The 17,290-nt window shown below is 30.2% G+C and overlaps 1 protein-coding gene across 2 annotated transcripts in view; it reads right to left on the bottom strand.

Moving 5' to 3' along the window:
• Nucleotides 1-17,290, bottom strand: part of LOC145322904 (protein FRA10AC1) — a 31,317-nt gene that overhangs the window by 7,020 nt on the left and 7,007 nt on the right. Inside the window, exons 5-11 of one of the 2 annotated variants that reach the window (XM_080165255.1) lie at nt 15,793-15,869; nt 8,666-8,705; nt 8,314-8,328; nt 7,991-8,061; nt 7,493-7,600; nt 1,371-1,426; nt 603-657 (exon numbers count right to left, since the gene is read on the bottom strand). In XM_080165255.1, the coding sequence (XP_080021381.1) occupies nt 603-657; nt 1,371-1,426; nt 7,493-7,600; nt 7,991-8,061; nt 8,314-8,328; nt 8,666-8,705; nt 15,793-15,869 (422 nt within the window). Of the gene's footprint in view, nt 1-602; nt 658-1,370; nt 1,427-7,492; nt 7,601-7,990; nt 8,077-8,313; nt 8,329-8,665; nt 8,706-15,792; nt 15,870-17,290 lie in introns of both variants that reach the window. The other variant, XM_080165254.1, reaches the window with a different exon arrangement.

The following is a 17,290-nucleotide window of genomic DNA, read 5'->3' as shown; positions in this document are numbered from 1 at the left end:
TATAATTATCAGACAAAAAGTCCATCTGTGACAGTAAAATTGATAGACTTGGCCTTATGTGTGAACTAGAGACATACTTTAAATATTCTAAATTTAAATAAGCATTGTTTACAGAATGTTTACTTCTAATTTTGACAATGTTAGATTAGATTAGAAGGATGTTTCAGAATTGCTAATTCAAAGTTGATAACAGTTCAACTTCCAGACTAGCAGAGATAAAAAAAAAGATAATTAATCTGTGACAGTAAAATTGATAGACTTAACCTTATGTGTGAACTAGAGACATACTTTAAATATTCTAAATTTAAATAAGCATTGTTTTTAAAATGTTCACTTCTAATCAGGAATTATAAGGGATAAGAAAAGAACGATAAATTGATGTACAATTACATCCTAAATGATCAATAAAATTTTACTACCCCTTCTGACGATTAAAATTATTGGTTGAAAAGTTTGTTCATCGTTAATTTGAACCAAACAATCAAGATTTGATAAAATACTCAAAGCTTAAAGAAGAGTAATATTATAAAACTTCGGGTACCAGTATAAATTACAATTCCCTGTAAAAAAGATTAGCTGTTTAAAATAATGTATTTTTATGCCTTAATTTGTTGACCTCGTCACATTTCTTGTTCGCGCACACGAACTGTCCCTTTCCTAAACAAAATTTAATTATATTATTTTACAGTGACGCAAAAATAAGAATCAATATTCAAAATAAGAATAGTAGATTCTTAAACAGTACAAAAAATCCATAAAAACAATATTACATTCATTTTTTTTTTTGCTTTATAAGGTTTAACTAGCAAATTATTTCTTGTCTTATTATTTACCGAGAAAGTGCGTTGAGATGGACTATGTTCCCCAAAATCTTTGAATGATTGACCGTCTTATGTACAAAATAACCGTGGAAAATTTATATGAAATACATAATTCTCTCTTTAGAAACTAAAAGTTTATTAACTGCTAGTTTGTACAAACAAATCAAGATTTACTAAAGGCAGCCAACAAATGAGAGAACATAGTCAAAAACTTTTGGGGACAAGTATAATTTCCAGTCCAATATCCTCTCCATCCCATGACTGACATACCATAGATGTAAAGAAATTGTACTGCTGAAAATATTAGGAAGAGAGGGGACATTAGGCTGCTTATTACACTAGTCCCCAAAGTTTTATAATCAAGGTTCCTTATTCGTTGGCTAAACAATTTTGGGAATGTTATTGAATTTTGATTGGCAGGTTCATTAAGTTGAAAGTCCAAACGTTTTCATCACCAATTCTAATCTACAGAAGGTTTAATCATTACTGGTGATGTCAATTTATCAGCCATTGTCTTATCCCTTTAGATCCCTGTGAAAATCATCCTACCTATGACAACTTCTTTCTCAATTCTCCATCGCATACCAAACTTGTTCTCTTTATACCTAAACAAAACAATAAAGTCTGTCTTAATAGTGATCATTGCCAATTACAGAATAACAGCGTTAATATAAAGTTTTTATGTCTGAAGCTTAAGATCTCGATAACTACTCAAACGAATGAGATTACTATTTCAGTTAAGAAATTTCCTAAAGATCCTCTGGATATTTCGGTCTTTTTATTAAGAAAATCTTCACAATATCTTCCATTTTAGCATAAAAGTATTAGGATGTCTGTCTGTCTTTGTGTATCAAAGGAACAAAATTACAAATAGCTCTTCAATTTAATATAATATAAATAATAATTAACTTATGAAGCTTATGATTCACTAGAAACTAATATTTAATACTTGATTGTGGTTTCAAATTGACAAATTAAATTAATTTCTTATCAAATTATCAAAATGTTTTCAGGGATAAAAGAATAGTCAGTTATCGCATCGTAGTATAGACAGCTATTCGCGGATAATAAAATGAAATATTTTAAGATTAAAACCAGTTCTGTTAGCCAAGAAGAGCCAATTAATTTCATGAATTTTATTTTAATATTCATGAAAAAAAATCTAATACAATGCTATATATGATTTTTCTCTTTGGCTGACAACCGGTTTTCGAAGCCATACTGAAAAAGAAATTAAAGTTAAAGTCTTTTTCTAGACAAACAAATATGATTATACTTTCTTTAGACTAAGACACGACAATTCCATGATAGCCTAACACTATGGTCTATTTAAGGGGTTTAGTGGAAATTTGGTATAGCTTTAATCAAATTTAAATATTTACACTTCTACCAGTCCGAATTCATTAAAATAAAAAGTTATGAGTAATATATTACACTAGGCAACTTTTTAAAGTTGGTCATGTATAGGTGCGTGCACAGGAATGTGATTGGGGGGTAACCAAAAAGGGGTGATTTTTAAAATATGATTTTTGTTACTACTCTGTTATTTTTAAAGATAATTGAACCAAATTTTTTCCCTGAATCAAATACTACCCTAGGTAAACGATTATTAATAAATAATAGGGATTTCCCGCCGAAACCGCCGTCTACCGCCGAATTCCGCCGTTTTATTTGCTATCTCCTTTGGCAGTTTGGAGTCAATAGAAAAGATTGATATATTTGAATAAAAGTATTATAATACACCTTTTTCTATCCACTTACAACTGCTTTTTAATATTTATAATTTATTTAAGAGGGGTTAGGTCTTTTTAAACTTAAAGAAAATGAATATTGAGACTGGATATTCAAGCTTTCTATTAAAGATATTGATTATTTTTTTTTGTAAACTATCTTATGTGTATTTTTCTATCTGTATAGTCTACCATTATAAGTACCTATTTAAATTTAGTACTGTCCCTCAAGGGCCTACAGGGGCCAACACCACCACCCCCCCTCCCTTTCTACTACCAAACCAGAAGTTAAAATTTTACTTCTGTTTTTAAAGGTATCAGACTGAGTTTTAAAGGAAAAAAGTATTCTTATAACTGAACTAAATATTTTTTGGAATATATGCCCCCCCCCCTATCTAACCAAAAATAAGATGACCATCATAAAATTGATATCAAACAAACTTTAATTCATTTTAGAACAGTAAAGAAAAATCGGTAGACCAAGTAATAGACTAAAACAGTATTTGCCAGCTAAATCATAACATAAAAATGCTTTGTATCTTACAAAAAAAAGGACAGAAGAAACGAACACATTTACTCTTTGAAATCTTAATGTTCTTAGAGTTTTACAGACAGATGAGATGATCAAGTGAACTAAAGAGTAGATGCTTGTTGGTGAGCTTAATCATCACAAAAAAATCAGCTTTCTTACAAAATAAAACTGCGTAGTAGATCAAATTTTCCCTACAGATATATGATGTCTGTAAGAGAATTAACGACAGACCGACGGACCAAATAAATCTAACAATAGATGGTTGTTTGTACAGATAATGTTCATAAAATGATTTTCTTTCAACCGTCTTGAGTCGTAGCAAAGAAATTCACGACGTTTACATATCGATTCATACAGACTGACGGACTTTGCGAATTTGAAAGTAGCTACGCTACTACAAAATTTATTTTTGCACTTTCCTTCTAAGGACTAGAGTTGCAAACACCTTCCCTAAACACTAAAACCAAAAAAGAAATGACCTATAAGCAACAAATGTTTTTTTTTTTAAATCTGCGGGCGGCGGATTTTTTTGCGGGTATTGCGGATAAGTCGCGGTTTTCCTTTAAAATTATTGTTTCTCATGTAATTACTGATTAATTTTAAAAAGTTTTACTCAATTATCTTTAATAGTAATGGAATAACAGAGAAATTAAGTTTGCTGTTATGATTTGTAATTCCCCCCCCCCCCCAAAGTTAGGTTTTACAGGCAATTTTCAGATTAAAATTTTTTAAAGTTGCGCTACCGACCCCACTCTGGAAACTTAACTAAAAGTTGTATTATATTCTCAAAATTTAGAATCATATATGGTTTGGTATGGGGTCGGCAGCGCAACTTGGAGTAAATTGATGAAAACTAATTTTTTTTGCTAAATTTTTCAATTAAAAAATGACGAAAATTATTTCATAAATTTACTTTCAAGGCATAAAATTAACACTTATGAGGTAAAATATATAATAAAAATGTTTTTATTTATTGATTTGGTGTATATATTTGTAAATAATATGAACGAAATTAGTTTTTAATCGATATTTATGCAAAAAAAAATTATTTTTCATATCTAGGTAGAAAATAAAAAGTAGATTTTTGACCTTCAAAAAATATTGATTTGACCCAACTTTGAGATAACAAAAAACTTAGTTCCAAACGTTATTTTTTCTTTTCATTGTCCATTATGCATGAGCTGGGGTATGTAAATCAATAATATCAAGTTAAAATAAGAAAATTTGGCCATGACTTTTTTGCCAAATATCCACCCTTAGACCGTTGTGCCTAACAAGACTTATTTCTAAATATCTAAAATTTTCCAATATGGCTTCAAATCAGATTAATATCCGGTGTATCAGAACCGGTTCTCAGCCATACTGAAACATCATGTATAGCATCGTATTATATCCAGTTTTCTAGGAATATAAAAATATGTAATCATATTAAAACCTGTTTTTTCAAGCCCGTGCCTTCGGCATCTCTGGGCTAATTTTATTGGCCATTTTAATCTTATTGAACATTTAAAAGTTTTCAAATCAAACAAAATACTTGACAAATTACATAACCCTTAATTCTATAAAAGTTTAAAATATTTTGATAAGCACTAAATGACTTTATGTCTTATCAGCAAATACTTCCTTCTTTAACTAACAATAATATTTTAAATATAAAATGTATAGTTTCTGCGCCTCTAGTTTCTGAGGGTTTCTAAAAAATATAAATATTTTAAGGATTGCTTAAAACCTACTACCAATCAATCTGTACTTAGTAATAGCTTTTTATCGCGTCGTAATATAGCCAGCTTTCCTCGATTATTATCCGCTGGATATGAACCAGTTCTCAGATACACTAAAAAAAACATGTAAAGCATCGTATTAGACAATTTTCTACGATTAAAAACAGGTTTTTGTTGGACCAAATAGGCCGAAGGCCCGAAATAATAAAACAGTATTTAATTTTATGATTCTTATTTTAATATTCGTGGAAAATTGTCTGTAATACAATGCTGTATATGATTTTTAACTATTCTGAGAACCGCTCTAATTCCGCAGATATTAATAAGTTTCTTCAAAGCCAAACTGGAATACAAATTCAAATTTAACTAACTTTTATAACAAAAATGAAAAATTGTATTGAGAAATTAAACTAACAACATTTTTGTGTAACAATAAGACGAGTTAACACTAGTTTTATAACAAGGAAATAGCTTTTTAACCGTAGCGTAGCTAGTCTATAACTAAGGTTCATCCGTCAAAAGTAAATTATCAAGAAGGTTAAGAAACTCAGGCAGGGAGTGGACATTGGGCTGTTATTACATCTAGTTCACAAAGTTCTATCATAACGTTTTTTTTATTTGATAGCTTTTTAACTTTGCGGACTTTAATTGAATTTTGATTGGTTGATTCATTCAGTCGAGTGTCCAATTGTAACCTACAGAAGGGGTAATTTTGCTATACGTCATATATATAGCGTAATTGTATAGAAGCTACGCTAATATAAGCAAGATAAGGATTTTGTCATCCACTTGTGAAATCTATTTTGAAACATATATCACGATAAAGTAAAAATGACTAATATCTTTTATTTTCATAAAAAAAAACGTGTTTCAGGAACTTTTCGGATGGTAGGCTCTTTAAAATATGCCAAAAGTAAAAGTAAGCTACATTATGATCCTAAGCTTAGGATAAACAATGAATCTTAAGGAGAAGACAATTACCTACATATCTATGTACATTCCCAATGATGATGCAACAATTACCTCTTCTGTAGAATAAAATAATAGGTAAAAAAGATTTGTTTGAAAACGCCCAATCAATAAAAGTACCCAAAAGTTTTAAGCGAGTATGGTTATAAAGCTATGGTACCCAGGGTGTCGGAGCCGTATAATTTTGATGCGGCTCCGGCTCCGGCTCCTACCTTAAAATTAATATATCAATTTTTTTTCATTATTGAATTTGATAAAATAAAATAAATAATATAAAATATCTTGCTTTTATTTGATTAAAGCTATATAAAAGTAGAAGGATGTGTGTCTATTTGTTAAGTAACAATAGTTTTTCAGTTTATTATATGGAAATAGACCGTTGCCAAACTATAATATTACTTTAAAAAATCATTTTTAGCTAATCCGGAGCCGTTTTTAACGAAAAATACGGCTCCGGCTCCACCAAAAATGTTGATGCTCCCGGCTCCGGCTCCGACACCCTGATGGTACCAATCAAATTTAGGATCCCCTCACTGAAATAATCACAAAAAAATAGATTTCCAGGACACAAAATTCAAAGTCAAACTAAAATATAATTGCATTTTAACATAGTTTATATAGATAAGAATATTTTTATTGGAAAGGGGTTAAAAATACAGGAAAAGATAAGACACTAAATTAAATTGTTATATTATTACGAACATTTGTAGTTACCAGCATTTGTTTATTTTATGACTGATTTATAACAATAAAAAAGTGTAGTTTAAATCGCAGCTGGCTAAAATGACAATACCTCCCTTCCAACCCCCATTAACTCATCCCCTCCTCTCTTATTGGATGAACGAACTGACCAATAATTAAGTTCCATTTTAGCCACCTAAATTGACGACAAATTTTCCCCTGTCAATATATCCACATATTTTCTATATCCATTAAAATAAGTGTTTTAGTCCTAGCTTCAATACTTATGGGACTTTTTATATGATGTGAATGGGTTTATAAATTCAACATTATCATCTCCTAGCTAGCTATACATACTATTTTTATATTACTGTTCTACTTATATACATTATTATTCTATGATTAGAGTTAATACCTTGATAAATCTATGATACAATATTCCTTGAATAGTTTATCATAGTATCTCCTAGCTAGCTGTACATACTATTATATTACTGTTCTACTTATATACATTATTATTCTATGATTAGAGTTAATACCTTGATAAATCTATGATACAATATTCCTTGAATAGTTTATCATAGTATCTCCTAGCTAGCTGTACATACTATTATATTACTGTTCTACTTATATACATTATTATTCTATGATTAGAGTTAATACCTTGATAAATCTATGATACAATATTCTGTGAATAGTTTATCATAGTATCTCCTAGCTACCTGTACATACTACTATTATATTACTGTTCTACTTATATACATTATTATTCTATGATTAGAGTTAATACCTTGATAAATCTATGATACAATATTCCTTGAATAGTTTATCATAGTATCTCCTGGCTAGCTGTACATACTATTATATTACTGTTCTACTTATATACATTATTATTCTATGATTAGAGTTAATACCTTGATAAATCTATGATACAATATTCCTTGAATAGTTTTTCATAGTATCTCCTGGCTAGCTGTACATACTATTATATTACTGTTCTACTTATATACATTATTATTCTATGATTAGAGTTTATACCTTGATAAATCTATGATACAATATTCCTTGAATAGTTTATCATAGTATCTCCTGGCAAGCTGAACCTCCCAGCTGTTTTCCCCATCTCCTTCCTCGCACCATAGAAACCTAAAAAAGGCGTAACATGTAACACATCCGCTTGTTATCAAGCAACAGACCTAATATAGAGAATATTCTGCGGTTAAGATTATAAAAATTTAGGTTTTGTTACAATACTTGTATTTTCAGTATGACTCAAAACCCTTTGATTTAACGGAAATTAATCAGATTTTGAATTATTCTGGAAAAACCATTACACAAATGTCTTGTCATCAAAAGTTAAGCATTACTATATATACTTTGTATGGAAGCATTAGTTGGTAATGGGTGGACAGGTTCTAAGCTTTTTTTTTTCATGGAACCAGTGAAATGCCTATGGATAAGTAAATCTTTCTTTGACCGACGACGAACAGACAGAAAGTAACAAAGTAGCTTCGCTACTAAAAAATAAATACTTACTTGTGGTGCTTTCTAATAACATCAATATCTCTCTGATCTTTGGTTGTATCCCTTTTCATACATCCAGTAGCTCCAGTATGGAATAACTAAATATAAATATCTGTAGTTGTATCCCTTTTCATACATCCAGTAGACCCAGTATGGAATAACTAGATATAAATATCTTTAGTTGTGTCCCTTTTCATAGATCCAGTAGACCCAGTATGGAATAACTAAATATAAATATCTTTAGTTGTGTCCCTTTTCATAGATCCAGTAGCCCCAGTATGGAATAACTAAATATAAATATCTTTAGTTGTGTCCCTTTTCATACATCCAGTAGCCCCAGTATGGAATAACTGGAATAAAAAATAAATTACAAAATATTCAAAAAGGTTTAATATTTTTAATAATCAGCTTTAGTTTAAAATAAAAAGCATTTCTTATCATAAAATCAGACTTCCTGTGTGTTACTGATATGAAATAGTTTTAAAATTTAGTTATATTCAATTAATGAATTTTGATCAAATTATTTTAAACATTTTAAAATATCTATTTTTCTTCTCTATGGCCCAAAATCAAACCGGATATATAAAAATTGTCAACAGAAACGTACATTAAAGTCTAACACAGTTCAACAAAATTCATACAATACCTAACCGGTTTTAGGCAGTAAGAAAAAAATAAGTTCTTTACCTGGTATGTATTGATAAGCTGCTTATGCCTGTCGTATGCTTCAAATTATTAACTAGAATAACATAGCTGTTAATAAAGGTAACAGTATCATTTTGTTTTATGCTTTAAAAATATGAAAGGGGATCTTCATAGCCTTAAGTTTTATAACCACGTTATCATAATATTTGTCACTGATTATAAACAGGGATCTAAAGGGATAAGACACTGGCCGATAAATTGAAGTGTATCCTCAATTACGATAAACAAAATTACACCTTTTGTATATTAAAATTTGTGGTTGAAACATTTGTACACTCAATGCACAAACCAATCAAAATTTAAAGTCCTTAAAGTTGTAAAGTCAACGAATAAGAAAACATGATACTTTGGGGACTAGTGTAATAAATAGCCCAATGTCCCCTCCCTCCGTGCACAACATCTCTGATTATAAATCTAATTTGCCACTAATCCCAGAAACATTTGGAGGGATTAATCCCTTTCATTAAAACTAAACAATTCATGTTTGATGTATTTAGATGGTGTGCATTCACTTTCGTATATCATCACATCCGGATAGTGTTTCATATTCGCTAAAACCAGGGAGGAAGGAAGGGACATTGGGCTGTAAATTATACTGGTACCCAAAGTTTTTAACCACATTTTCTTACTTTTTGGCTAAAATACTTTGGGTACTCTTATTTAACTTTGATTGGTTGGTTCAAAACTAGAAGTCTTCAAACTTCTAACTAATTTCAATCTTTAATGGGGATGTAAATCAATTTATCGTCCATTGTCTATAGAAGACACAATGGCAAATATAAAAAATGGAATGTTCAATGAGGAGTTTCAAACAAATGGAAAACTTGTGCTATTGTGATCACTGTGGGCTACAATTGAATCAAGACAAAAGTAAGTGCCGAGCCCTGGGACCTATGTAGGGTGAAAATATACATAAAACCTTGATGATTCCAGGTGGAGACAAAATATTTTAGCGGGGTCTTTTGGTTTTTTTTCAATTTAAAAATACAAACAACTTATATAAATACTAGGGTCAAGCGGGGCATTAACCGGTAAGGGGCATTACCGGTAATTTTTTACCCACCTTCAGAAAATGACATTTTTCTCCATGTTTTAATCGACTGACAGAAAAAAACATCAAAGCAAATTTGTTCCTTATTAAATTGCCTACAAAAAAGTATTAAATGAAATTTTTGTGAGATGAATGTTAAGGGTACTTTTTGGGTCTCAAAGTCGGACGAAAATTTTTTTTCTTCAAAGTTTTTTTCACCTTGGTGTATAAAGATCGACCTACACAAAAATTGGTAAGACCTAGAACTGATCCGTAAAAACCTTTTGAACTAAGAATTGCCCACTCTTTCTAAATCCGTTGAGAGCTTAAATGTAGAGTTAATATTTTTTTCAAAAATGACCAAAGTTCGCGCGGGGTATTTTTCGGTAACGTCGAAAAAAAAATTAAAATTCGATTTTTAAGATCAATTTTCAGGTTTTCTTTGGTAAAATCTAAAATTCAATATGGGCTTTTTAAGAATTAGGCCAAAAAGTGAATAGAACAGGTTTTTTTCATATAAAAAAATTTAAATTTTATTTTTTAAGAAAATTTTTGTGAAAAAAAAATCGAAATTTCTCGTCTTTAAAAAAAATGATTTTTGACATAGAAGGAATAGTCCGATCTTTATGAAAATTTTTGTGGATAATCCCTATAACCTATACTAATTATGAATATTTATGTTTGACTGGCCGTTTGGCCGTTTTTCATCGATTTTTTTTAGGTTGAAAAGACGTTACCCACAATGCCCCACCGTGGGGCATTTATCGGTAATTTCTTTGAGTCCAATTATGACAAATTTCTAAAAGTCCTAGGATAACGTCCTATTAGGACCTGATAGTCCTTTCCGTAAGCTTTCTAATGGTCTTGGTCCCATTTAAAAATATTAATATTTACCCCATTTTTTTTACAAAAAACCAAAAAAATTACCGGTAATGCCCCGCCTCACCCTATAAGCTTTAAAAAAATCACAATTTTCAAATTTAGACTTTCAATATAAAGATTTGTAGAAAAAACCTAACAACAAATTCTAACATATTTCTGATCAACATAGCAATAAAACGTCTTTTGCAAAATCTTTATCATCAAATATAAATAGCACTTACTAAAGACTTTTTTTCATTTAAACTTATACTTTTCACATTAATTAACTTTAAAGATTGATTTTTTTAAAAAGAAAGGTTGCGTGATTTTTTTTATTCATAATTAATTGCCTAATTTTGAGATTCAGATAAAAAACCTTACTGCTTTATATCATTGGATACTCTACTAGCAGTGGCTACGCCTCTAGAGGCATATAGGGACTCTTAGGTTGGGGGGGAAGACGAACCCCCCTTACAATTACAGTTTTTTTTAATGAAAAAGTTAAAAACATTAATTTTGGAGAGTTGATTCTCTTGGGATAGTGATGGTACCCTTTCCCAAAATAGTAATAAACCTTACCAGGACATATAAGAAGCTACCATGTAAAGGAGAACCATATTGGTTCAGTGGTTAGTGAGATCCCTTGGTGCACAAAGACTCACATAGAACGTGTTACTTTATTATAAAGATACATATATACACAGAAACTCTACAATCAGAGTATGTCTGTTTGTTCATCCGTCTGTATAAAAACATTACAGAATATATTTATTTGGTACTAGCAGCTACGCCCCTAGAGGCCTTTAGGGGCACTTGAGAGGGGAAGAAGTGGTTGAATTCTAGATTTTAATTTTAGACTTAAAAAGAAAAAGTTATTTTTTGTGTGTGAAATGGGGTCTTTTTTTAGGGGTTGATTTCTCCTAGGATGGTGGAGGTACCCTCCCAAAATAAGTTATAAACCTTCCAAGAACCAATGAGAAGCTACATAGAAAAAAAGAACCATTGATCATTGTTAATTACTATTCAGGGATCTAAAGGGATAAGACAATGACCGCTAAATTGATTTACATTCCCAAATATGATACATGGATATCCCTTCTGTATGTTTCAGTTAATGGTTGAAATGTTGGGCACTTAATTTAATAATCCAACCAAACAAAAATCGCAACAGGTCCCCTAAGTAGTTAAGCCAACGAATAACAAATTCCTATATTAAACTATGGGGACTAGTCTAATAATAAAGGTACTAAGAAAGAGAGGGAATGTCTGATTGAGCCAATAGGAGAATCGCATCGGAATTTACATTGGATCTCATTGGTTGAAATTATGTACACATTTTCCTACGAAGGCATGTTTTTTTTCATTTCATACATACATAAAAGTCAGCTGTTAACAGTATATTTTCTTAGTAGAAAGCTTTGCGGAATCAGAATTAATTGCCCAAAAATTTCGTTTACAATTTGAAAGCTTGAAACAAAGTTGGATTCTTAAAAAAAAATTTAGGCTGGCAACTCGCTGGTGAGGCAAAATTATTTTTGTGAAAAATCCTCCAAAATCGAATAAAAAAATTTACAAAAATGAAATAAAATCTTAAGAGGGTTATTAACATATGATTTTGTTCAATTTTTGTAGATTTTTAATGTGCTTTTGGATGATTTTTCACAAAAATAATTTTGCCTCACTATCGAATAGCGAGTCTATCATTTTTTAAGAATCCACATCAGCTTGAGTCGAAAGTAAACAATACTTTTGGATGATTTTTCACAAAAATAATTTTGCCTCACTATCGAATAGCGAGTCTATCATTTTTTAAGAATCCACATCAGCTTGAGTCGAAAGTAAACAATACTTTTGTCTGCTAGGAATGTTCTCTTTTAGATTTGACGAAAAAAGGGTTCATAATATTCTTCTACTCTTCTATTTCTATTAGTCTAATAAACAGCCCATTGTCCCATCTCGCTCTGATTAATATATTTTTGTATCTGTATGTTACACTTGCTATTTTCTTTATTTGTATTCTTTTAAACTTAAGAGCTTCACTAATTATGGATGTTGTCTTTTTCCCTTGTTAAATCCAATTACCTAATTCTGGATATTCTTTGAGGTTGATAATTATAATTATATTTTATTAAATGGAAAAAGAACAATTTAATCATAATTCAAGATAAAAATTATTTTATCACTAGCGGTTTTGTCCCTAGAGGCATCTAGGGGCCCTTGATAAGTGGGGGGAAGTTGACCCCTCCCCTACTTTCAGTTTTAGTATGCAAAAGAAAAAGTTTTTTTTTAAATGTTGGGTAGGAACTAATTTTTTCTTAACTCAAAACTTCTCAGGACCATGAAAAACTTGAAACAAGAAGAACTATATCAGTTAAGCGGTTACAAAGAATCTTCGGTACCGACAGACACCCTCACACACACACACAAACAGACAGACACAGAAACTGTTACTTTTATATAAGGATTAATAGACACTAAACTACTCCTTAATATGTTGATCCTATTATCAGTCTAAAAGATAGGTCAATAAAGAAGAACCAAATTGGTCCAGCGGTTAGCAAGAACTTCAGGCACAGACAGAAAAAACACACGGACATCCTATTTTTTTTATACAGGGATATAACTTTTAAACGATAGGAAAATTTTTTTTTCTCCAGATGATATTTCTCTCCCTGCTTTAAAGCACTATTTATGATACAAAATAGATTGATGTCTGTTTGTCCATCTTTCTGATGCTCAAGAACTGATATGGTTCTTTTTTTACTTTACTACGTAGCTTCTCATTGGTCCTTGGAAGGTTTATAACTTTTTTTGAGAAAGAGAAGAGAAATCGCCCCTTAAAAAAGGACCACAACACACAAAAAAAAACTTTTTCTTTTTAAGCCTAAAATAAAAATATAGTTGTTGAATTCAACCCCTTCTTCACCTCTTAAGTGCCCCTAAAGGCCTCTAAGGGCGTAGCCGCTATAGCAAAATAAATATATTCTGTATTGTTTTTATACAGACGGATGAACAAACAGACATACTCTGATTGTAGAGTTTCTGTGTATATATGTATCTTTATAATAAAGTAACAAGTTCTATGTGAGTCTTTGTGCACCAAGGGATCTCACTAACCACTGAACCAATATGGTTCTCCTTTACATGGTAGCTTCTTATATGTCCTGGTAAGGTTTATAACTATTTTGGGAAGGGTACCACCACTATCCCAAGAGAATTAACTCTCCAAAATAAATGTTTTTGACTTATTCATTAAAAAAAACTGTAATTGTAAGGGGGGGTTGACTTCCCCCCCAACCCAAGGGCCTCATATGCCTCTAGAGGCGTAGCCGCTGCTAGAAGATTATCCATTAATATAAAGTAGTAAAGTTTTTATCTGAATCTCAAAATTAGGCAATTAATTATGAATAAAAAAAATCACGCAACCTTTCTTTTTAAAAAAATCAATCTTTAAAGTTAAATAATGTGAAAAGTATAAGTTTAAATGAAAAAAAGTCTTTAGTAAGTGCTATTTATATTTGATGATAAAGATTTTGCAAAAGACGTTTTATTGCTATGTTGATCAGAAATATGTTAGAATTTGTTGTTAGGTTTTCTCTACAAATCTTTATATTGAAAGTCTAAATTTGAAAATTGTGATTTTTTTAAAGCTTATAGTATTTATATAAGTTGTTTGTATCTTTGAATAAAAAAAAATATTACAAATCAATTTTTGTTTGTTTTTTATTCAAGATTTTCATATTTTTTTCAATTTTTTTTCAGAACTTTAAATTGAAAAAAAACCAAAAGACCCCGCTAAAATATTTTGTCTCCACATGGAATAATCAAGGATTTATGTATATTTTCACCTACATAGGTCCCAGGGCTCGGCACTTACTTTTGTCTTGATTCAATTGTAGCCCACAGTGTGATAATATTAGCAGTTCTGATGATTAGAAAATGTGATACTTGGGTAGAAATTAAGGAACACCAATTAAACTTGAGCCATTTGTTTCAGTGAATATACAATTTGTATGGAAATGGTTATGATATAAATATCTCTAGGTATTGCTCCTACGTCAAAACAAAGACATTAATAATATAAGATAAGGAATAATGCTTTGGCCCATGAACGGGCTAACTCGTAATTAATGTACTTGTGACTTCAAGAAAAAAATATAACATTAACTTATCGATTGCTAGTATTATATTTGGGCCTTTGGCATCTATCTCCCTACATTATTAATGTTCTATGCTTTTTAAATTGTTTATCAGAACATATGTCCATGTTTCCTTCAATTTAAATGTTTACACTTTGGTGTTGAAATATGTGGGGGCGATAATTTTGTTTTCAAATTGGAAACATAATTCTTAATATCCCCCCTTCCTTCTTTGCATTAATATTTAAGATTTCAAATGTTTCAGGGAGGAAGGGATTAATGGCGCTGAAGTTAATCCTCCTCCCCTTCTTATATAATAACTATAAGCTACAAAAGGCAGTTTAGTTGGGGGGGGGGGGGGGGTGGGGGGGCATTGGACTGTAAATTACAATGGTACCCAAAGCTTTATAGAAATACTCTCGAATTCATTGGCTCAAAAACTTTGGGTACTTCGATGAAATCTTGATTAGCAGCTTCCAAACTTTTTAATCAATGATTTTCATCTACTGATGGAGCAATATTTCTAAACATTATTGGGGATGTAAATAAATGTATAGACTATTGTCTTATCCCTTAGGATCCCTGTATTGAATATACATATAAATGAGTACAAAACAAATAAAGCTAAAATAGGGATTTGTTTTGCCATTTAAACTTAGGGAATATCATTTTAAAAGATATGTTTTAAAAACTTCTTTTTCAAAAGTATACCTATAGGTATTTAAGAAGACTGTTTTTGACTTTACCAAAAAAGATTTCAAACTTCAGAAAGGTATTTTATAAATGTTTTTTTTACGGCTACCACCCCTTAATTTCGAAAGGAGGGGAAAGAAGGGGTCCCTTAAAATTACTCATTTAAAAATGTCTTATAATGAAGCTTTTAGAAATAAAAAAAAATTATGTCAATAGTTAATAAATTTCCTGTTAGAGATACAGAGAATACTCTTGCTTTGCGTATTAAGACAATAGGTAATTTTAGGGTAAAAACAACTAAAATATTTCTTAAAATATCACATTTTAAAATATCTCATGAGGCTTTTCGTCATTTAAAATTGATGTCAATAGTTAATAAATTTCCTGTGAGAGGTATAGATGAAACTCGAGCTTTGCGCATTTCTTCCTGCGACGACTCTGTACGCAGCACATCCTTGTCACCCTGAAATAAAAAATTACACTTGGAATCTAGAACACATTACGCTTTTATATATCTGTTGTTGTAGAAAAATTAGCTATTGCAAAACATAAAATTGTCGTATTTTATATTCCATTTGATTTTGCTCAATATCAATTAATTATTGCAAAGAGTCTAAAAATCATGAAGATGCAAAGAGTATGGTAAGTTTTATTTTTTATATCTTTATTTAATTTTTATCGTTTTTTATACTTAATTTTAGCTTAATTAACATTTTTTATTAATTCTTTCATTAGTTTTAAGCATAATAAGTCTATTTTATTTAATTATTTAATTAAAAAGTCATTGTACATGTGTACAACAAAACCTGTTCTTAAATGTAAACAAAAAAATTACTGGGTATATAAGCATAGGTCAGGGCATAATTCTTTAGTGTATTTTGATATTTCAATCACTCAACATTTACTTTTATCTATTTTAGTTCAATATATTTTATCATTTTTATTTATTCTTATTTATTGTTTATGGGAACATTTTATTATTTTATCAATATGTATTCATGACCTATTGCAGTTCTGTGCATTATATTTAGTCATGTTTTATTGAGTGTTTTTTATCTATGTCTGCAGTTCTTTGCAATTTCCATAGATTAAGTATTAAAGTTTTATTCCCATATTCAATGTTTTATGTCTAACCAGTATATTTTAGTGATAACAAGTTAACACTGGTGAAAAGTGCCAAGTACAGTTCTTGTTTTATTCCTGGATTAGCCAGCTTAAAAAGTAAGGATAATTATTTGATATTTCTATTGATCTTAAGTTTATTTTATGGTTTACTTTTTATTTATAAACTTAAATATTTCAGTTCAACATTGTTCGAATTTAGCTGTGTTAACTGAAGAATTTCTACCTTGATATTACATATTTTATGCTCAATTTGATGTTTCATGTTCATTTTATGTAAATATATGTATTATTTTAAATCTGTACTTAGTTCTTTATTTAGTTGTAATCATGCACTTTTCGTTCTTGGTGCTCATTTCATTTTAGTCCTGTAGCTAATCCAGAGTCTTTCTTAGAATTGAAATTAAGCTGTACCCTTAATTTTGGTTCTACAACATCTGTAAAGATAAAGCCTAAGATCTAATTAACCGCTTGTCTGATCGGGATCTGGTTTTTAAAGAATATCAATTTGAACATTTTATTAGAAGGGTTTCAGTTACTAGCCTGATGCAAAATTAACAAATATTGAAACTCTTAACAAATAGACCTATTACTACAGGCATGTATTAGGTTTTTTATGAAAGGTACAGAGAAAAAGTTTTAAAAACAAGGATGACAACATCCATAAAAGCGAAGCTCTGAAACGGTAGGACAAACGGACATTAACACTTGTGTAATGTCAGAACTGAATAATCAGAATGCGAATGTATAGGAGTCAAAGCA

The sequence above is a fragment of the Acartia tonsa genome, chromosome 6 (genome assembly GCF_053477335.1).
Source record: "Acartia tonsa isolate MP-2025a chromosome 6, ASM5347733v1, whole genome shotgun sequence".
Taxonomy (NCBI): Eukaryota; Metazoa; Arthropoda; class Copepoda; order Calanoida; family Acartiidae; genus Acartia; species Acartia tonsa.
This window is presented reverse-complemented; position numbering and strand designations above follow the sequence as displayed.